This window comes from Cornus florida, unplaced genomic scaffold (genome assembly GCF_030987335.1).
Source record: "Cornus florida cultivar Cherokee Brave unplaced genomic scaffold, ASM3098733v1 CherokeeBrave_3.0.0_Hap2_Chr05, whole genome shotgun sequence".
Lineage (NCBI taxonomy): Eukaryota > Viridiplantae > Streptophyta > Magnoliopsida > Cornales > Cornaceae > Cornus > Cornus florida.
The window spans coordinates 105,883,418-105,907,314 of NW_026775575.1; the positions used below are offsets into that span (position 1 = coordinate 105,883,418).

The 23,897-nt window shown below is 35.3% G+C and overlaps 1 protein-coding gene across 1 annotated transcript; it reads left to right on the forward strand.

Moving 5' to 3' along the window:
* Window positions 1-2,498: 2,498 nt before the first annotated feature.
* LOC132309908 (uncharacterized) lies at window positions 2,499-23,897 on the forward strand. The gene is made up of 20 exons (XM_059808163.1): window positions 2,499-3,022; window positions 12,308-12,429; window positions 12,524-12,612; window positions 12,742-12,777; window positions 13,042-13,360; window positions 14,357-14,471; window positions 15,278-15,404; window positions 16,384-16,496; window positions 17,495-17,523; window positions 17,684-17,726; window positions 17,824-17,924; window positions 18,442-18,506; window positions 18,682-19,178; window positions 19,258-19,324; window positions 19,413-19,538; window positions 19,834-20,402; window positions 20,876-21,014; window positions 21,141-21,209; window positions 21,631-21,753; window positions 23,123-23,897. The coding sequence occupies exons 1-20, from the start codon at window positions 2,805-2,807 to the stop codon at window positions 23,234-23,236; spliced, it is 3,081 nt and encodes a 1,026-aa protein (XP_059664146.1). The 5' UTR covers window positions 2,499-2,804; the 3' UTR covers window positions 23,237-23,897.

Genomic DNA, 23,897 nt, shown 5'->3' on the forward strand with positions numbered 1-23,897 from the left:
ATAGGTACTAGTTTAGATGGCATAAGCTCTCATTTTCAGAAGGAATGGGATTGTGCAAATTATATAATTCTGTTTGCTAATTGTTTTTTATTCGTGTTTTTGTTTTGATTTGAAATAGAAATAACGTTTTGGTTATGTGGAGTGTGTTAAGTAATAATCGGAATGCTTGGAAATTTATTGCAAGATTATTAAAAATAAAAACATGAAAACAATATAAATGTGTTGAAAATTTAAAAAATAAAATGACTAGTTAAAAATGTTATTTAAATTTTTTTTAGACACAATGTAGATGCAATTGAAAAACAACCCAAAACACTAATTTGATATTTTTTTTTATTTTAAACATGTTTCAAAGCTATTCAAATCGCAACATATATTTTGTTTCGTTACATTAATAATTAAAAATAAAATAAAAAATGCGAAGCAAGGTGGTCAAAATAGAGCAATGCTTGGGTCCTGTCCTATCAGAACAAGTTTTGTCCTCCACTCTGATGTGACCCTATAAAAACTTAACAACTGTCCCAAAAAAAAAAAACCAAATTGGTTACCCGGATTAAAATCCATCACAGAAACCATCTTCTCTATCACAGAAACCCATCTTCTCTCTCCTTCAGGGCTTAGATCATTCAAGAGAGAGAAGATGACAGCGAGAAGCACCCAGACGATATAGGGGCTAGAGTTGACGGCGCCGGCGACAAGATCCTCGGCTGAGATCGGATCGGCGATGAAGTCAGTCAGCGGCGTGAAGATGATCCCTCTTGTGACTCCGACCCCTGAGTTTGGCGACGGCAGGGATGTGGCCGTTGAAGACGGAGACAGTGATGTGGCCGTTGAAGACGGAGACAGTGTAATTGATCCGGCAGCGGCGACAGATCCGGCGGAGATCACTGGTTCGGCCGACTGTGATGATCTCTGGAGCTGGCGAAGATGGAGATGGCGGTTGAGACAGATCCGGCGGGACAGATCTGGTGACTGGATGGCGGGTCGCCAACTGAGCAGAGAGTTGAAGCGGTGATGGTGCGAGAGAACAGATCGCCGTTGGCGATGGCGACAGATCGAGACTGCCGCACAAGCTCTAAATCCCTCGAATCAGGCCAAGGTGGAGTCGATTCCCGGAGACTATGGGGTTTTCTGGTGGTTCCTTCAACGGCGGCAAATATATATCCGTCGGCGACGAAGGCTCCGGAGCTGAGAGTTTTGCGGCGGCGAATCGAGGTGGAGACGAGAGAGATCTGGCAGAGGGTTTTGAGATCAAGGGCTCAGCCGTAATGGAGCCGATCGGCGGTGAGCTTGCTGGTGGAGGGCTCGGCTTCGGATGATGGTGTGGGCTTGCGGCGGTGTTTGGAGAGAAGAAGAGAGGAAGAATTGAAGAGAGAAAATGGGTTTGTTTGATGGGTGGATCCGGATAACCCAATTTGATTCAGTATGATTCATTTTTTATATTTTGGACAGGTGTCAAGTTTTCATAAAGTGGAGGACAAATCTTGTCTTGATAGGGCAGGACCAAGCGTTGCTCGTCAAAATATGTGATAGTAAGGCTTGAACTTATAATAATTAGCTTTTGAAGTAAGTCCCTTAATGGATAAAGGGTAAATTCGTCATTCAATGGAGAGTATCATCCGTCTCTATCCGAGTGCTGAAAGATTATTGGATAACCATTTCGGCGCCATCAGGCGACAGATACATTAATTTGTAGCATCAAATACGTAACCATCTGAATCTTTTAAAAAAGCAATAAAACAAAAAAAAACCTATGACACGTAGCGCCACGCCAGCAATTCTTACTTCCATAAAAAATCCGACCGTCGGATCATCGACACGTAGAATCCTCAATTATTATGGCCCACATCACACTCTCTTGTTTTTTTTTCTTCGGAAGTTACCCCCACACACACCACTCTCTCGTTATTTAAAATCTCAAAAACCGAAGGGGTGAGGCCTGAAATAGCGGGAACAGACTCTTCCCAACGCCACTACCACCACCGCTTGCACATCACACCGCCCACCGCTTGTCGCTGCTGACCGCCGTACCTCCGTCACCGCTTTCATGGTGAGTATTGAAGACCACTAGAGATCCGTTTTTTTGGGTTGCTATTAATAGGTCCAAAGAGCGATCAACCAGAAAAAAAGGAGATAATTTGAGAGACAGAGAAATAGAGAGAGTGAGAAAGTGAGAAAGTGAGAGTTAACACAATTTTTTTAGAGAGAGAGAAAAGAGAGAATCGTATGACAAAAATTTGTTGTGTGAGAAAGAAGCAGAAACTTGTAAATATATATATACATATACATATATATATAGACAGACACGGAGAGAAGCATCGTACGGATCGTTGATCTTTTTAGTTGGTGTAAGAAAAGAAGAAACATAACGTCTGGCTTAAACTTTCTTTGTATTTCCATCAAATTTTTTATATTTTGGCACATTTTGTTCATCTTCATACTACAAACGGCGTGAAAGTACGGTTGTATATTCACAGGTGGTTCGAATCAGTCGCTGTGCAGAGAGATTCTGAGTTCCCTTTGAAAGCGTGAAATATTGCTGTGTTCTTCGTATACAAGCCTAGCGTTTGAAGGTTATGAGAGTTAACATCCGTTGGATCCTTTGATTCCATATTTTGTGGACGATATTCATGGTACCTCATAGAGAGGAGGTTTCTTGTGGCGCATAAACAAGAAAAATATCTGAGTTGCTGTTCTGAGTGTTGAGCGAAAAACGGAGGAAGAGGAAATTATTGCTTATATTGGGATTTGTGTTATTAGGTTAAATTTTCAGAGATTTAGGGTTTCAAAAGAGTGTAGAAGAGATGGAGCAGAAACATGTTTTGATGTCGGCTTTGGGGGTGGGGATAGGAGTTGGAATGGGTCTGGGATTGGCTTCAGGTCAGACAGTAAGCAAATGGACGGGTTATGATTCCTCTGCAAATGTCATCACCGGAGAGAGAATGGAGCATGAGATGATGAAACTAATTATTGATGGCAGAGATAGCAAAGTTACATTTGAAGAATTCCCGTACTACCTCAGGTGACCGGCAAATTCCCTCCCATCCTTTGCGCACTTTATGATTTGATCTAGATGATGAAAGTGTTTTTTTGTGTAATGCAAAGAGCATGCCATTCCTGTGATTATTTTGTTACATATATATATATATTTTCAGAGACATTGGATAATATCATAATATAACTTGGTAGATTTTTTTATGGCATGTTTATATCATACTTGGAATTATTGGAATTATTAAAAGAAATTGATGTTGATTCCACTGCAATATGTGTATTTGTTTTGTTGTTTTGAACTACTTGATGTTCTCGATCACTTGATTTTCATTCATTAGTCTTCTACATTCATTTTAAATTGAGATCACTTTGATTTCCTAATTTGAATTTTTTTTTATTTTTTTTGCAAACAGATAATCTTTAATTTTCAGAATCATTAGTTTGTTAAAACAACACCGCATGTAATTATATTGCTGAGTTGTCACATAATTAACAGAATCATCTTGAAGTACTGCATGATTGTAGAACTATCTAACAACTAGATTTGGTTAATCTGGTAAGTTGTATCAGGTAGCTTAATTCTATTGATGCAGAACAATCCAGCCTTGTCTAGTATAGTAAGGGTGTTTAAAGTAGCAGCTGGCATTAGATAATAGATATTTGAATAAAATACTGATATTCACATAAAAGACAAATTAAATGTGTAAGTATAATAATTACTTTCACATAGTAAAATTTGTTTGACATGCAACTCCCATCTTCTAAAGTTCATTTACCTTCTATATTTAATTTGTGAAGTTTCATAATTGGGAACGAAAGATTGTTATTGACTTGAATGGACTTCTAACTTTTTTTTTTTTTTTTTTTTTTTTTTTTTTTTTTTTTTTTTTTTTTTCAGTGGTTCCTTTTTTTATTATTTATTTTTTATTAAATGTAGATTAAAAAAAAATGTACTTTAATTTTGGTTCATTTCTGGTAAGTTAAAAGTGACATTTGATGAGTTAAAAGTGAAACCATATAATGAGTGATGTCTTTGCCATCTAGTTGGAACAAAGCTTCTATGAACTTGCAGTTGAGGCCCTTTTGTCGTCTCTTATTCCTTATTTTGGCCGTGCTCGGGTTTTGTTTGTGATATTATATCATGGAGCCCCGGCCTTTTGGCATGAGCTCTATATTTCCTTTTAAATTTACAGCTTTTGATGTTTTCAGAGTTGATCACTGACAAATGATTTTGTTCTCTTATAAAAATGTTAGCCTTGTAACGATTTTGTTCTCTTATAAAAATGCACCTTAACACTTTCGTTTTGTTCTTAGACTTGGAACAATTTTTGTTGCCAGATCCTTCCTTCTGATCTGTTCTCCCTCTAACAACCAACCTACACAACTTTTTGTATTGCCCTCAAACGCCCTCCTCTATAACTCTTTGGAATTCAGAGCTATTTTCACGTCTTCCATGGACAAAACAATTTTGCCATACATAATTGTATCGACAAAGTTCTCGTACGAGTGTGGTAAAGAACACAACAAAATAAAAGCATGATCATCATCCTCTATCTCTTTTTTCTTTTTCTTTTTTTTTTTTTTGAATGGTAAAGCAAATGTATTAATATATAAAGAATTTACGGTGTGATCCATAAGGCAAGTAGCCCTCAAGTTAGAGCCCAACTAGCCCAACATCTAGAGACATATATAGAACAACAAGCTCCACGAACAAGAAAAGACCCAAGAACAGTCATTGATAACAAATTCGAGTCCGTTAGCAGTGGATGTACATAGCAATTCCGGTAACAACCTCTATCTTGATATCAATATTATTTAAGTCTTTGATGATACTGTTTACCTCGTCAAGATGGACTTTGAGAGCCGAACCTAATGAAAGACATGTAGCAACAAAAAGAAAGAAATGAACGAGAAAATAGAAGAAGAGATGGACTAGAAGAAGGGGCTGAGAAAAACAAAGAAAGCAATAATCAATAATCTCCAAAAATTAATTTTTGCTTACAAAAGCCTTTATATGGGCAAAGTATAAAGAAACCCTAAAATATAAAAATACCAAAATAACCCTAAAATTCAAACATTATTAAAAATAAGAATAAGTATAAAAACCCTAAATTAAAAAAATTCTACTTTTATTTCTCTTTCCCTTTTCTCCAAAAGTAATGTTGAAGCATGTGCAACTCGTGTATTTGAATCTATCATGTTCCCCAACAGAACCTTCATGCATCTTTAGAGTGAACACCTGTTTCTTTAGATAGAAGCGATCCACAATAGATTTCGTCATTTACCCAGACTCCAACTTGGCCCTAGCCCATCTGTCGTAGTCTCTCCAGGAACTTCTCACAAAATCTCGGTACTCAAGCATAACATAATCGTATTGTGTGCTTTTTCCATAATCTTATCTTTGTCCTTAATCTTTGTGCTACATCATTCCCCCTCAGTGCTTTGGATAACCCATTTTGTACCAATAAAGCCTGCATCCTAACCCGCCACATGTTGAAGTCGTTTCTGCCGTCAAAATTCTCAATTTTCATAAATTGAACGCCATCCCTACTTCAAACCGAAAGCTTTGATACTTGTTTGTTACGACAAACATAATAAACCTAAGAAAAAAAAAAATCAAGAATCACAACAAAAAATAAACATGCCACATGCGAAGAACCCAAAAATTTAGTATGATTCGGCACAACCTGTATCTACGGTGAAGATCTGGCGAAAGAATTCACTATGGGAAAATCTAAAAATTACAAGTTTCAACCTCCAAACCATCTCTCTTTTTTTATGTGATTTCAGTGAGTCTCAATGCCCTTTTCCAAACCCTAAATGCCCTTATATATATATTTTGTGCCTTATATTATTGAAGTAGTTACAATGTGAGACTTTATTTTGTTATCCATGAACATGAAGTATGACATTTTTAATTCAAACAATAAATTATTTATATGCTATGCAGAAATAGGTTTGCTGATGTCAGTACTAATTAATTCTTATGTGTCTCTTGCAGTGTTAAATATAATCTGGCCAATTTAAATGGTTCATTTAATTTGTATTAGAATTTAGTTTGTTTTTACCAGGTCTTATACACATTAATCTTTCAGATTTAAAATATACATATAAAAAAATGGATATTCAACTAGTTAGAGCTTCTGAGGGGATTTGGTTTATAGGGTTAGAGAGGAGAAGTGGAAAAATGAAGAGAAGAAGAGAAATCAGAGAATGTAATACAACAGTTGTAGGGTTTCCACACCATCTTATTTGCATATATATTGAGATAAAAAAATTTACAATAATGCCCCAAAATAAACAAGTAAAACAGTAAACACTCTCTAACTTCAACATTCCCCCTCAATCTGGAACATATATATTAAACATGCCTAGCTTGAAACATAATCACTGAAAGGCACCATGAGCTAACGGCTTCCGAAAAATATCATAAGTTGATCGTTTAAGCAAACATAAGGAGTAACAATTTGTTTCCGCCACATCAACATATCACGAATAAAATGACAATCAATCTCTATATGCTTGGTGCACTTGTGAAAAACATGATTGATAGCAATGAAGATAGAAGATTGATTATCACAATGGATGAGCATATGATAGAACATTAATATCCATCTCTTGAAGAAAAGAACGAACCCACAACATCTCAAAAGTAGTGTGAGCCATATCACGATACTTGGCCACAAGACTAGAACGAGGAACAACGATTTGCTTTTTACTCCACCAAGTGACAAGATTACTGCCAACAAACGTGCAACAACCATATGTAGAGCGTCCGTTAGAGTGATTTCTAGCTCAGTCGGTATTACTAAAACCTATCACAGATAAAGAGAGAGAAGGCTTATGCAACAACCCACTACCAGGCGCACACTTCAAATAATGCAAAATACGACAAACAACCTCGAAGTGAGGTTAATGAAGAACATGCATGTATTGACTAATCACTCTAACAACATAAGTAATATCGGGACAAGTAACGATAAGATAAATTAATTTCCCAACAAGACGACGATATCGTCCAATATCAGTACTAAACACTTCCCAATGTTTATCGTCTGATCGTAGGGTCCATAGGAGTATCAGCAGGTCGAGCACCTAAGACCTAAGAGATTAGTCTAAAAAAGAAGAACAATAACATATTTCCATTGAGTTAGTGAGATGCCCCGATGGGAACGTGCAACCTCAATCCCAAGAAAATAGCGAAGTGCACCTAGGTCTTTAGTATGGAATTATTGACCCAAACGATGTTTCAACTCTATAATTCCTATAGAATCACTCCCAAAGATGATAATATCATTAAATAAACAATCAAGACAATGGTGTCCTTAGAAGAATAATGAACAAACACAGAATGAGCAAAAGTAGAGCGCTCAAAACCATTATCAATAACCATAGTGCTAAATTTATCAAACCAGGCACGAGGAAACTACTTCACCATGTAGAGCCTTGCATAAGTGACAAACTTGGTGCTCACTACCAGCAACAAGATAACCAGGTAGCTGATCCATTTAAGCTTCCTCTTGTAGATCGCCATGAAGAAATAAATTCTTTATTTCAAGCTGATATAAAGGCCAAGAATAATAGGTTGCCAAAAAGAGAAAAACTTGAACGGAGTTAATATAAGCTACATGAGAAAAGTTCTCTGAATAAATAACCCCATAGGTCTAGTGTACCATTTGGTAACCAATCGTGACTTAAGACGCTTAACAGAACCATCAGGATAATATTTTACATTATAAACCCAACGACACCCAACAGTTCATTTTCCAGAAAGAAGAACAATAAGCTCTTAGGTCTGATTCTTGTGAAGAACACTCATTTCCTTATCCATAATGTGTTTCCACTAAGACATGGAGAAGGCATGCTAATAAGATGAGGGAATAGAAATAGAGGACAATGTAAAAGCATAAAAGTGCAAGATGGAGGACATAAAACTAGTAGTGGAATGTTTGAGTACAAATACGTTTATCTCGACGTAATGCAATTGGTAAATCATCAGAGTTAGAGGGTGGAGAAACAAGAACCTTTGGTGGAAAAGATCAATGTCATGTCTGGACTATAGAAAATAACCGGCCAAAATCTGGATCGTTGAAAAACCTGCAATGGATTATTAAAAAGTGGTAGTAATGTCATCAAGAGTATAGGAGAATAGAATGAAGGCTCCCCCTCACGAAGAGATATAAGATCTAAAGATAAATTTTGGCCAAACGATGAAAGAAGGTTGTAGACTCGAAGAAAGTAACTGACAAGGTATCACCGAGATTTAGGACTATAACAACGGTACCCTTTCTGAGTATGGGAGTATCCAAGAAACATACATGTGCACGAGGGGATAGTTTGTCATGCCTTGGGGTCAAGGTATGAACAAATGCCATACAACCAAATACATGAGGCGTGAGCAAAAAAAGAAGAGGCATTGGGATGTAACAAAGAAAAAGAACTCTGATTATTCACAATAGCAGATGACATACGATTAACAAGGTGACAAGCCGTGAGAATGGCATCAGCCCAAAAATGCTTGGGTACCTGCATATTGAATAAAAAGTACAAGCCAAATCCAACCAATGACGATGCTTACATTTAATAACACCATTCTATTGAGAGGTGTGTACACAACTAGATTATATATAAAGGCATTATCAGAACGAATAACTTTAATGCATCTACCAAACTGAGTAAGAATTTCATTATAAAACTTGGTAGCAATATGAGGTAACTCCGACCTCTTTTTGTTAAAAATAATCATGTCATGCAAGAATAATCATCAACAAATATAACAAAATAATGATATCCATTCAAACCGGTAGTTCTAGAAGGACCCTAGATGTTTTTGTGAACTACATCAAATGACTCAATTTGACGACTATGACTACGACATAGAAAAGAACTATGGTGATGTTGCCCAATTGAAAAGCCTCACATTTTAAAATAAGTACATGACTTAAGGTGGAATAATTAATCTCAACTTGGCCAAAGACGGATGACCTAAACGAAAATGCCATTAAAGATGTGAGACTATAACATTCAAGGCTAAAGACAAAATAAATGAAGGTTTACCAGGATCCAGATAATAAATCCCATCCTTCTCGTGCCCTTACCAATTGTCTTCTTCTTCCTAAGGTCCTGAAAAACACATGATGTGGGAAAAAATGTTATGGAATAATGTAATGTTTTGGTCAATTGACTTACAGAAAGAAAATTAAAAGGCAAAATAGAAGACTGAAAGATAAGGATAATGAATTGGTAGGGTGAAGAACACATTTCCAAAGGACAAGACGAGAAGAGCCATCAACTAAAACAATGTGGTGGTTAATAGATTTCAAATCAAAAAGAGAGATGATATACCAAACAAATGTGAACTTGTTCCAGAGTTAATACCCAATATGAAGATGACTTGGCCACACACGCAACATTACATGAATTGGCTAAGGTACTAGTGGAAGGGGGTGGAAGAGTAGTTTGCAATATTTATATAAACTCACTAAGTTGAGTGGTGAATGTATCACGAGAATCAGAATAAGAAGCTACATGTCCAAAATCGGTACGAGGATATGATTGTGAAGTACCATCGATAACTTGATAAACATAATATGGCTTACCAGACTTTACCCAATAATAAGGTTCAGTATGATTCGTATCACCACAGTGATCACATTTTATATCTCCGCGTCCACTAAAACGACCACCACAACGAAAACCAGCACGAAAATCATGGTTGCCACGACCACCATGTACAGTACCACGACCCACACTACAAGAAACTAAGGGCCTAAGGCAGAAGAGACTGTAGAATTTATAATGGAACTTTGTCCCAAAGAGGACCTCAATAATCGAAAATATGCATTGACAGCTTTAAGTAACTTTTCACTAACAAGAATCTAATCTATAAAGCCATGGAGATCAGAGCCTAAACCGGATAGCAATGAAGTAATCATAAATTCCTCCCACTGACGCTTCTGTTGCTCTAATAATAAATGGTCGATGTTATAATAATTAATCCCACAAATTTTTAAGGGTGTTGTAATAATCAAATAATGATTTCCATGACTGTTTATTTAGTTATGAAATTTTTTCTCATACAACTCATAAACCCGAGAAACCTTGCTCTATTGCAAGAACGACTCTGCAAGAGATTCCCAGATCTTCTTAAAGGATTCATAAAATGCAACTGTAGTAACAATACAAGATCCTATACCATGCCATAACCATTCCATAACAATAGAATCCTCACACATCCAATCCTTGTATTGCTTAGACTTCGTGTCAATTGTGGGGTCATCAGTCAAGTATTTTTATTTTCTATGTCCACGCAAAAAAAAAAAAAAAAAATTGTGCAAGATAATTAACATCGTTCAACTTTGTCGAAGTAATCGACTTAGGCATATCATCATTCTGTAGTGGTGGTTGTGATTTATTCTCAGCCATGGCAAAGTTTGGGTCAAAATAAAATAAAGAGTAGATTCGAAAGGAAATTTCAAACCAGAAAATAAGAACTAGGAGGCAAAAAAATAGAAGCAGCAAGTGATCTAAGTGCTGGAACAAATTCAACAATGGATCAGAAACTCAAAACAAAGTGCAAAACTTGGTTTGCAATGATAAGATACATCTCGAGGCAAAGTTAAGAACAAATTTTAGCAGCCCAAGCATCAATAAACCATTTAGAAGGCAGAAAGTTCCAAAAAAATAGTCCCATAGTATAGAAAATAGGTCAGCCAAACCCCTTAGATCCACAAAAGTTGTCCCAGATGCAACAAAACAATAAACAACTAACAAAGGTCTTTCCCAGTCCAAACGCAACATATATGATGAAACTCAACCAACAAAAAGAAAAATTAAGTGATCCAAGCTGCACAAATTCGGACCCAAATTTTTTTTGGCATCATTATGACGTCAGATGACGTTAGTACGTGGCTGCTGATGTCAACCCCTTCCGATGTTCTACAACTTGACAAAGATGAGTTCTTGGCTTTGATACGTTACTCTGATACCAAGTTAGATTGAGCTTGTGAGGGGAATTTGTTTCTAAGGTTAGAGAGGAGAAGTGGAAAAAGGAGGAGAAAAAGAGATTTCAGAGAACATAATATGATGGTTGTAGGGTTTCTACACCATCTCACTTATATATATATATATATATATATATATATATATATATATATATATATATTACCTTAAAGTAAATAAGTAAAACAGTAAACACTCTCTAACTCCAACATAACTTGGCTAAATATAAAAGTGATAACAAATATTAGTGATTGATTCACATGTGTCTTGCATATGCGCGCTCTTTTGGTTAGTCATTTGTTGACTAAATCCAGGCCTACAGGATAGAAATTTTCGGGATTTTGGCAGAATTTCATTGGTTGAATTATACAATTGTGGTGGTCAATTGGCAAACTTTAAGGAAAGTATTTGATAAGGAATGAATTGCTTTGTTCCAACGACAAGTAAGGTATCCAAAGGTGGCAACTTTGGCCTATAAATTAGGCGTAACACGCAGCAAAAGATGTAAATCCCGGTGATTCAAAGATCACAGAGACATATTCTGATCAAGAGAGGGTAGAGTCAGAATAAGTTATATTGTTTTTTGTGTGAATAAATCATTTTGTATGTACAATCTTCAACAAAGATATTTAAAGTTTGTCTTTGGGTGTGTTTTCTTATTTATGTAAACTATATAATTATTGGGTTTTTCTTGAGAGCGTTCGGTGAGTTTTTCTTCGTTTGGTGGGTGACATTTGATTGTGAGAAGAGGGATTATTTTCTGGAAGAACCAAAACGTTCTTCAATTTGTAATCTTCTTCTATATAGTGATACAGATCATCTTTGCTTGTGGACGTAACCCTATTTGTGATGGTGAACCACGTATAAATCTTGTCTCATATCTTGCTGTTATTAGGATTTGTCATCATTGTGTGTATATTTGTTTGGGTCACTATTGACCAGGCAGGTATCAGAACTTCCAATGTGCCCAACAGAAATGATGATTCAAAATACTTATTTATAAATCTTGTGTATGGTAACATAGATCAAGCAGCATCAATAATGCAAGAGCTTGGAAATGTTACCAGTGTTTGAATTGTAGAAGGAACTGCAATTTTTGGCATATCTTTGCAATTCTATAGATGTATGATAATATCTTCTTCTTCTTCTTCTTCTTTTATTTATTTATTTATTTTTATTTTTTTTAGATAAAGGGTAAGCTTGTATGATAATATATTGATGCTTAACTTGAGATATTTGCTTTTGAACCTGTTCTCTTATTATACTATCACTTCATGCTGATGTTTTTTTTTTTGTTAAATTACAATGACAGCGAGCAGACAAGAGTCTTATTAACAAGTGCTGCTTTTGTCCACTTAAAGAAAGCTGATTTTTCTAAGCATACAAGGAATCTTTCTCCTGCAAGTCGAACTATTTTGCTCTCAGGACCTGCTGGTTGGTCATTTGATATATGTTGATATCTGATTCAATTTATTTAATATGCATCTACTTTCTTCATCAACTTATTTGCTCCATTCACATTTTGAAGAACTTTACCAACAAATGCTTGTGAAGGCCTTAGCTCATTACTTTCAAGCCAAGTTACTGTTATTAGATGCAACTGACTTTTCTTTGAAGGTGAGTTCATCAGCTTGCTATGTTCCTAGGTTCCTCGTTCATTAGTGGTATTGTTGCTGTGCGTGTTTGTGTTGTTCTTGCTGTGCGTGTGTGTTTTCATTAGTGTTTATGTTGGTGGTTTTTTTACAGATCCAGAGCAAATATGGAAGTGTCAACAAAGGATCAGTATGTTTCCCAAATTTATCCAAGCATGTATCTTTTTATGTTCTGCATATGATGTTAGGTTTCTAATAATTGGGTGTCTTTGATCCCAAGAGTTGGGGAAAGCTGGCACTCCAAATTTCTGTCCTCCATTTGGAAATGCATTGTCTGCATGATTACTGTATGGTCTGTTACACCACTGCATTGTCTATAACAAAAAAGACCATTAGCAAGATGTGTTCGACCAGTGAACTTAATACTGTTTGTTCTTTTAATTTTGTTTTGCAGTCTGTCAAAAGGTCCATTTCTGAGACAACACTGGGGCGTGTGTCTAGTTTATTTGGGTCATTTTCAATTCGTCAACCAAAAGAGGAAACTGTAGGTATGATAGAAAAAATTCTTTTATTCTTAGTGAAGCAGATTTTTTTTTTTTTTTTTTTTTTTTTTTTTTTTTTTTTTCTATTATTATTATTTTTACCGCTGGAAAACAGATTTATTTATTTATTTTTATTTTTATACGCAATGGATATGAGCGTGCAATATACATTTTCTTCTTATCTCATTTCTCTATGTATTCACACTCTCTCTCATCAAGTGATATTCTTAATTTTTTCACCATAAGATATATAATATATATCGCATTGGGATTCTAATTCACACCCTGATCCCAACTCCTAATAGTTGCAAGGGAAGGATTTATCCAAGTTCAGTTGCATAGCCTATTGTTTTTTTTCATCCCTGGTGTTATGTATCTAGAAGTTTCTTAGGAAAGAAGGTGAAAGTGTTTTTCATCCCTAGGGTTAGTTGAACACCGCGGACTCTAATGCAATTTTAAAATATATCATGGGTTAATCAGAAAAGTAATACAATGTTTTAAAAAACAAAAATAACTCCCATCTAACTCTAAGCTCTAAATTAATGATTATGTTGATATTAATGTGGGTAAAATGAGCAAATATATATAGATTTGTATATATTATGTTATATATTATTATTTTTTGATATATGCTTGACATATATTTGGTCTTTTTCTTTTTCTTTCTTTCTTTTTTTTTTTTGTTTTTTTTCATTATCTGCCTATCCTTGAGGTGAACCCATGTTTTCATAATTAGCAGCCCAGTTGTTAGCAATGCCAAAAGCTGTTGGAACCGGATCACAAAAATTACAATATATCAGATGTAAGAGAATAAAATCACTTAAATATAAATATGTGATAAATAATAATATACTGAAATAATATAATTAATAAATTAAATATAATTTTAAATTAAAACATAATTAATAAATTAAATATAATTTTAAATCAAAACTTAAGAGGTGTACAAGATAGTTGAAGTCTCTCCTGTATGTGATCGGAATATCAAATTGTATGACTATCTCTGGGATTCAATAAGCCGAATTCAATAATCTGTATGTCCTCTATGAACCCATGTATTCATTTTCATCCAATCATTCACCCAAAATAAAGTATAATTGAAGAAATTATATTCAAACTCAAACACATATATCAAAATATATATGTATATATCAAGTGTCTAGTTGGAAACTTTACCAACTTGTAATTTCTATAATTCCCTAATTTTGTTACCAAAAAATTGGCCAGAATCCAAGAAGGTTGGAATCCGGTCCTCGCCTGAATATGGATTCATCGGTTCCTCACCGGAATCTGGATTTGTCGACCAGAATCTTAATCTAAGCCTCGTCAGAATCCGGACATGGTTACCGAAAACCTCATCAGACCTTAATCGGAATTCAAGCATGTCGTTTGAAACCTCATCGAAATTTCACCGGATTTCTCACCCTCTCAACAGAATTCTTTTCTTAGAATCCGTTTGGAAGAGTTGAAAAAATTGTGGTCCGTAAAAAACTTGGTAGGTGTTTTTTTTTTTTTCCCCAAAGATAACATGTTAGGTATTTGTTTACTTATTAAAAAAAAAAATGTTAGGTATTTGATGACACATTATAATAAGTACTTTTCACATTTAAATTATTTTTTAATTTATTTGATAACAATATTTTTTAAAAACACTTCTATTGCTAATTATACAATAATATACTTTAATATGATGTTACTTTATTTGGTAATAGCAACTTTATATAAAATATGGACGGATAAAATTGTCTAATGAAAAAGAGTTACTTAAAATATTCAATCTCTACTCTAAGGCTATGTTTGGTAGGATGGGTTTGAAGGGAAAGGATAACATTAGTTATAAGGGAAAGGGAAGGAAAGGGAAGGGAAGGATGAGTTTAATCCTCAATCGTGTTTGGTTGATTAATGAAGGAAAAGAAAGGGAAGGATAACAATCATGTTTGGGAAAAGAAAGGAAAGGGAAGGATAATAAAAAAATTACTATTATGCCCTTTATATATTTTAACAGATAAATTTTTAGATTTAAATATGCAACAATATTTTTACCCCAAGATTCGGTTCTAAGGCTCAGTTTGGTAGCAAATGCCACATTTATCTTCTCTTTCCAAATCAATATTTCAAAACTCAACAGCACTTAACTAATTTATGCAGTGGTATTGAGGCTAAGCAGCCCAACTCTGCCATGAGAAAATCTGCTCGTGTGCAGCTGATTAAGAATGGGAAGAAGATCGCTGCATTTGTACCCAATGATGGTTGCTTAAACTATATTGAGAAGAATGTAAAAGTCTTCGACAAAACTAGTGTAGATCTTCTTTAATTGCTTGCTTTGTGTCGTAGGACACAAAACAAGCTAAATCTTATAAAAGGAGCCGGCTCAAGTAAAAGTGGAGGAGGCTCCAATATGAATGGAGCAGGCTCTACTTTAAGTAGAGGAGGCTCCAATATGAGTAGAGCAGGCTCCCAAAATGGGAGGCGGCTCCTTTCAAGAAAAATTGTTCTGGGAACCAATTTTATGTCATGTTAGATGGCAGAAGTAAAATAAAGAAAAAGAAATGCAATTTACCCAAAAATAAAAAATAAATAAATAAAATGTAACTCACTTTTATTCCTAAAATGAAGTTGAAATAACATTCATACTCAAGAGCACAAATGAATTTCCTATTAAAAGTTTGATTTCCTTCAACAAAAAAGATGATAAAATCAACAAAACAATAATAAAGTCAATGAAATAATCATATTGGTAAGTACTGAAACAATCAACAGATCGCATAGAAAACCCAATTACTAGATCTTCCTTCAAGCAAGTAACAACAGAGAAAGTAAAAAAATAATCATTAATTTAATCTTTAAATTTGGCTTCTTACTTTTTTGGGTGAGAGGGGTTTGATCACAAATGTAATCAATGATGATCAACAACATAAAACAGTAAGTTAGGTTCTTTCTGACTTTATTTAAAAAAAAAAAAAACTTAACAACCCAAGGCATGAAGTGGATCGAACATACAGATCCACCAATTTCTTGCAAATAATGACCCCAAATTAGGAAGTGCCGAGATATAATGGGAATAGGACACTTGAAGGGAGCCGGCTCAACCATGATCATGGAGCCGGCTCTTATGGGTTTTTGAGAGGTGCCGAGTGGAGCCGGATCTTCCTTTTTGTAGAGCCGGCTCCACATTTTTTTTGGAGCCGCCTCAAGTAATTGCTGGAGCCGGCTCTCTTGGGCATTTGAGAAATCCCGAGAGTTGGTGTATGCAGGCCAATAATACAGGCCCTAATATGAAGAGCAAATTTGAGGGTAAAATTGGCTTAACAAATATTTTGTATGCCATTGCTTTCCCTTTCCTTCCTTATCCTCCCAATTTTGGAAGGTTAAAAAATTACTGTACGTTGCTTATAAATAACCCTCCAAACCCCTCCCTCTCCTTCCCTTTCCCTCCACTAACTTTACCCAAACACAATTTTTTTATTACCCTCCATCCCCTTCCCTTCCCTTTCCCTTCAAACCCATCCAACCAAACTGACCCTAAAGGAAAAAACTACAAATTCTAACTTTAGTCTACTGAGCTAGATTTTTAACTTTAGTCTAGTGAGCTAAATTTGATAATTATTAAAAGCGCTTTTAATGCTTACAAAAACATATTTAAACTCAATTTTTCATAATAAAAGTGATTTTAAGAAGCAATCATAAACAGACTAAATTTGTTCTCAAATCTAAGTGTGGCATATTACAATGGGCTCACCTCATGCCTTTTTTTGTAGTGGTGCAATTTATGAGCATTGTGAATGTAGCATTTAACCAGTAAGCCCAAAGGTCAGTCCACTTCCCATGTTGTACGGCTATGATTGCTCCATTTGCCACTATCCCATGATGGACAGCTCATATCAATGGTCCAATTTATGAGTTATGTGAATGTAGCATTTAATCAGTAAGCCCAAAGGTCAGCCCACTTTCCGTATTGGACGGTTATGATCGCTCCATCTGCGACGTACTATCCCATGATGGACGGCTTGTAAGTTTTTGAGCAACCCAAGAGTCTCATGTGATCAGACCGAATCGTTTTGATCATGGCCTGATGAAGAGTGAAAATTCAGCTTTCTCGCCTGACTTGAACCCAGGTGATCTCTTGTGTTAAAAAAAAAAAAAAAACATACTTTTTAGTCTCCATCTACCAACTAATCTACCACTAGGCTACTTTGATATAAACTAGGGACATAATATATTAAAATTATTTATAAAAATAACTATATATTTAAAAACACTTTCAAACACAAGCAATATCTCCTGTAGGTGCTAGGATGTATTATACTGAAATGTTGTGGCTGCTAAAATATATCTCTATGCGGTCACCGTGCTAGGATTTTAAAGTTTTATCCAAATTTTGAATTTCATTTTTGGTAATTTTGTTAGAAAAATATTTTCTTTTTGCTCCTTGTATTTGAGTGTGGGTAGTCTCATATTGCACTTCCTTCACAATTTTTAGTGTAGATCCATTACTTTAATTGTATTTCTCTATTTTTCTCCATATTTTGTATCTCTAAGAAGTGTTTGTTGCAGGCAAATTACGTAGACAAAGCAGTGTTGTAGATTTTGGATCAAGGTATAGCGTGATAAATAGTTCTCGATTTTAAACAGTGTTAGGTTTCCTTTTTTGTAGTTACATTTTTTTTCTCTCTCTCATTTGCCTTTATTTGCAGGGGAATAGAAGGATATTCTAATCCTCCGAGGCTTCGTAGAAATGCATCTGATTCAGCTAATATGGATAACTTCGTTTCGCAATGCACTTCTGCAAATCCAGGTTTTTATGAAGAATTTTATTATTTAGAACATTTTATTGAGAGAGATTCTATTTACCAGGAAAAAATATGCAGTTACCTATCTTTGAATAGTGATTGTATGTGCTAAATAATATGTGCAAGGAGCTCTTTGGTAGTAACATGTGTTGTTGAAATCAGAGGAAGAATAAATGAAGGGAACCCTTTAACAAGAGGATTTTTAAGCCTCTTATTATAAGCAAATCTATACTTATTTATATTTGGGATCAGCTATAATTTATCTTTATATCTTCTTTTTTATTCTTTTCTTTGTTTTTGGATTCTGTGTTAGGTTGTTGGAGTTGTACTGCATTCAGGCAAAGTTTTAAATTGGCATATATCTTATGCAATACGAAATATTTTAGATCTTCATAGTTTTCATACTATTTACCACATGAATCTTTTATTTAATTTGGACTAATCAACCGTTGTACAAGATAAATTTTTTAAACTTAAACTGCTTTGTTGTTCTTTTCACTAATGCTTATTTCTAATTTTTAGCTCCTCTTAAGCGCACAAGCAGCTGGGCTTTTGATGACAAGCTTTTCATTCATGCGCTTTATAAGGTATAATCTTTTGAGCCAATTTGTGCATTCTGTTGTTTTTGGCTTGTTTTTTTTTTTTTTTTACTTGCATTTTATTGATAATATTTCCATTGTAGATATTTAATTAGTTAATCATGTAGCTTCCAGGACTTTGGGAAGTTGTGGATTGGCAGTAACAATTTGATTTCACCTACAGGTTCTGGTTTCTGTATCAAAAACCGACCCCATTGTTCTGTATTTAAGGGATATAGAGAAGCTCTTATTTAGATCGCAGAGGACATACATCATGTTCCAGAAAATGTTCAAGAGGATGTCCGGATCAGTGCTGATCCTTGGTTCCCGAGTTTTAGATCCTGGTAGTGACTACAGAGAGGTAGATGAGAGGCTTACTTCGCTATTCCCTTACAATATTGAAATCCAGCCACCCGAAGATGAAACTCATCTTGTTAGTTGGAAGTCTCAACTGGAGGAAGATATGAAGATGATCAAATATCAGGATAACAAAAACCACATACTTGAAGTTCTTGCAGCCAATGACCTTGACACGGACGATTTGGATACAATCTGCTTGTCAGACACGATGGTTCTTAGTAAATACATAGAAGAAATTGTGGTATCAGCAATTTCTTATCATTTAACGCATAACAAGGATCCTGAATATAGGAATGGAAAACTCGTTATTTCATCTGCAAGGTTAGATTAGCATATTATTTAATGGTTTCTTTACTGTTGACCTTTCCTTGATTTGCTGTTTTGGACATGATCGAAACAGTTTGTCCCATGGATTGAGGGTATTCCAGGGTGGTATGTCTGGTGGAAAGAACGCTCTAAAGCTGGAGGTTGTCACACTTGCTTTTATTCAACAATCTGATCGTTATGTAACAAGTATTATATGATCTGCTTATGAGCCTTTTATGTTTCTTATAGGATGCACCTGGTGTGAAGCCGGAAATAAAATCTGGAAGCAGAGTCCCCGGAAACAAAAGTGAAGCAGTGGCATCAGCTTCAACGGTGAAGGATGGGCATAATCCAGTTCCAGCATCAAAAGTTTCGGTTAGTCTATGATATGCCTTAGATTTGTTATTTCCAACTCTCATTCTCTGCCAGTACTATAGAACCATGAACAATCATTTAAACATATTTTCTTTTAGTGTAACCCTTGAATACTTTGTTCGACCTTCAACTTTCTTTTCTTTCATTTTCCTTTTTGTTAGTTTCTTTTTTAGTTCCTGAGCATGTTCACACGACTCTAAAGCTTGCCAATGCTAAACTTACACTTTACGCATCGTTAATGGATGCCATGGATTTCTGCAGTCCCTTTCTCAACTAAGGTTGACGTTTATTGTAGGACGTTGCTCCTGACAATGAATTTGAGAAGCGCATAAGGCCAGAGGTCATACCCGCGAACGAGATTGGGGTGACATTTGCTGATATTGGTGCCTTGGAAGAGATTAAAGAATCTCTTCAGGAACTAGTGATGCTACCTCTTCGGAGACCAGACCTTTTTAAGGGAGGCCTTTTAAAACCATGCAGAGGAATATTGCTATTTGGTCCCCCTGGTACTGGAAAGACCATGCTGGCCAAGGCAATTGCCAGGGAGGCTGGAGCAAGCTTCATCAATGTGTCCATGTCTACCATTACTTCAAAATGGTTTGGTGAAGATGAGAAGAATGTCCGAGCACTGTTTACTCTTGCAGCCAAGGTCTCCCCTACTATTGTATTTGTGGATGAGGTCGATAGCATGCTTGGGCAGCGAACGAGAGCTGGGGAGCATGAAGCCATGCGGAAGATAAAGAATGAGTTCATGACTCATTGGGATGGGCTCATGACAAAACCAGGTGAAAGGATTCTTGTTCTTGCTGCGACCAATAGGCCATTTGACCTCGATGAAGCAATTATTAGACGTTTCGAGAGGAGGTAACTTTGCATATTTATGCAGTGTGACAATATGATTTTTTAGCACTTGATAAGGTTGATTCATGTTCATATTCGTTAGTTTATAGGGCAAGGAGTGAAAAGAAAAATAATTGGAAAACCAAATTTTTTTATTTTATTTTATGTTTTCACTCCTAACTAAATTTATTTGAATGGTAGCTTTATTAATGCTAACTTGAATCAACTCTGATGTAGTTCAATTCTGTTGCATGTTAGATATCCATTACTTTTTCCCAAGTGGTGTAATTGGTATGGATTGCTTTCATGATATTATTGTGTAAAACCAAATATATTACCACATTTTATTTGTGCAAACACTACTAATACAATATAATCTCAAATATATTGTTGGGATGATTTCCGGCATTATTTACATGAAGTTTTCATTATAATGAGCTACTGGCAGTACTAATATTATTTGAATATTAACTTGTTTATCTTAACATGATCAACAGAATCATGGTTGGCTTACCGTCTGTGGAGAACCGGGAAAGAATTATGAAAACTCTCTTGGCAAAAGAAAAAGTTGATGAAGGCCTAGACTTTAAGGAGATTGCAACTATGACTGAAGGATATAGTGGAAGTGATCTGAAGGTTGTACTTATTTAATTTTTGCCATAGGATATGATGCTTCTTCTTCTTCTTTTTTTTCCTTTCTTATTTTGGTGATAACGGGATATGGCGGATTTTTTGATTTCTTGACACAATTATTGAAAGCAGAACTTGTGCACAACGGCTGCTTACCGGCCAGTTAGGGAGTTGATACAGCAAGAAAGGCTGAAGGATATTGTAAGTATATAATTTGTTATAAGCTGTTCATTTTCACTACCATTTCTGATACTTCCGTTCTCGGATTTAGGGTTGGCAAAGAAAATATAATGGAAATCATTCTCTCTTGTTTTGGATTACTATGGAAAAAATAGAGGGGCAAGAATTAGAAGGGGAAGTTAGGGAAAAGTATTTATTTTACGTGTGATTTTCCTTTTCTTTTTCATTATTTACAACCAATTTTATTATAACAATATCTAATATGATTTGGTAATTAGAGGGAAATGAACAAGGAAAAATGTTTTCCTTTGCTTCTCTTTTTTCTTGTATTTAATTACCTTTCATTTTTCTTTTGCCTCGTTTAATCTACATACCAGACTGCATTGATTCCCTGGAGGTTCGTGTTTCTCATTTGAATTTTAATGATGATTTGACTTCCCAGGAGAAAAGGCAGAGAAGTTTTGATAGAAAAAACTCTGAAGACGCTCCCGAAGAAAGTGAAGAGGAAAGAATCATAACTATAAGGCCGTTGAACATGGAGGACTTCAAGGAGGCGAAAAATCAAGTAAATTCTCAATCTTAGCCATTTTATGGGATGTATTGTAAGTTTCTTTTGTCACTAGCAAAGTTCTTCCCCACAAGAAATAGCTTGGTTTCTTTTGTCACTAGGAACAGAAAAAAGTAGTAGCCTATATTGCAACAGTGAGTATTGAGGTGTGGAAGAAGGCAAACCTGTGTGGGCTTTACTAGATTGACTGAATTTCTCCTTGCTTTCCGTGTTTGTTTTACCTTTGATGCCCCTTTGCATCGTAGATTTTACTGTTTCATTTTCATCAGTACTATTTTCATTATCGGTAAGATAATGTAGCCGAGGTGAAACTTGAGTAGGCTTTGCAAGATTAAAGGGCATAGTTAAGTTTTGGTCCTGGCAAGGTTGTTGTCGGGATGACTCTAACTAAGAAGATTTAACTTTTGATATTTTACAGAATAGCTGTTATAATGCTCCAACTTGTGTCAGTGACACCGATGCTCTAGAGTGTCTTGTATTTACATCATGAATTTGAGTAGTGTGTTTTCACCATAAAATAAATTTTTATTCAAACACGTGGTTTTGGTTGATTGGAGGAAAAGACATATACTGTGTTACTAATAGGACTCTTATTTAAATTAGGGTCTAAGTTACAAATTGCATCTACGACAATTTTATTCCAAAAAAAATACGTTCATTTGGATAAGCGGTAAATGGATTTGCTTAAGACAAAATGAAGTGTATTTGGATAAGGAAGTTTTTGTTTAATTCAAATATAATATTTGAATTTGAAAAAGAAACTTCTTTTAGTAACTGTTTGGAGCCTCAACTATAAATAGAAGAAGAGGACTATGTGCAAAAGGTCCCCGACCAACGCAATGCATTTTCTTATAATGTAGTATTTTCTTTATCGATGTTTTTCATTCTCTGCCATTTCATTCAGCCTTTAAGTTGTATTTTACTTCTGTTCATAGGAGTAGCCTCTAGTGTTAGATTTATAATTCTTGTACTCTGTATGGGAATTTTACTTATGAAATAAAAGTCGACGCTTGGCTTCAGTCCCCTCTACTTTTATTTTCTAAGTCTCTTGGAATAGATGAATGCTCGTGTAATTTGTTTTACTCCCTTTATCCATTTTACATATAGTGCTGAAAGTCCTCTTTATTGAGGCGTTGAAGAACCTGAAGGAAGGGGTCATCTTTGCCTTCCAGCAGTCGCCTGATTCACTAAGAGCTGATTTCATATTTGTTTAGCACCAAGGATAGTTTGGCTATCCAACCCCTTGGGTCGAAAGACTTTGGCACGCCCCTAAAAAAAAAACGGCCAAACATAGTGTTGAGACTTGAGAGTTGGTGGGATTTCGATATTTTTTGCTGATGCTCACTTTATTCTCTCGATGATGCAGGTTGCAGCCAGCTTTGCAGCTGAGGGATCGGTTATGTCCGAGTTGAAGCAATGGAATGATTTGTATGGAGAAGGAGGTTCAAGGAAAAAGGAGCAGTTGTCATACTTCCTATAAGAGCCATGAGTAGAGACCTAACATTCCAATCTATGAGGTAGTTACACTGGCAGAACATGATCAAACTGGTTCTGTTTTCTCCGTGAAATAGAACGAGCTTGTAACACGATACATATATATATGTGTTCTATATTAGGTGTGCTGTATTACAGTAAGGAGGAGATAACTTCTTGTAAAATAGAATTAAGTTTGTACTGCTAGTTCTCTAGTACGTGTGATGATATGTTTGTTTGTAAAATAGAATTAAGTGTGTTACACTAGCATTGACTGCTTCCTGTGTTGTAATAATATATAGGTTGTGTGTGACTTCATTGTAAAAGATTATTATGTATATTGTAAGTTTGCAACTATGGACCCATTGTACATGGGTTACACTGGGTTTTAGTCTAATTTTACCCATGAACTCGAACACCAACATATTCAGTTTTTCGGGAGTATATATGTAGTTTTTTTTTTTTTTTTTTTTCTTTTCAAGTCTGCATTAAAATTGGGATTCATGGCAGAAACATCGGTCCTCTGGAAAAGAAGAAATGCTGTGATGGGAGTCATTCTGTGATCCAAATGGCATATTCTATACCTGGTTACTTGTTCAAATAACTGCAAATCGCATCCAGATGCAAGGTCAATCATCATTGTGAAAAAATAAAAAAAAAACAAACAA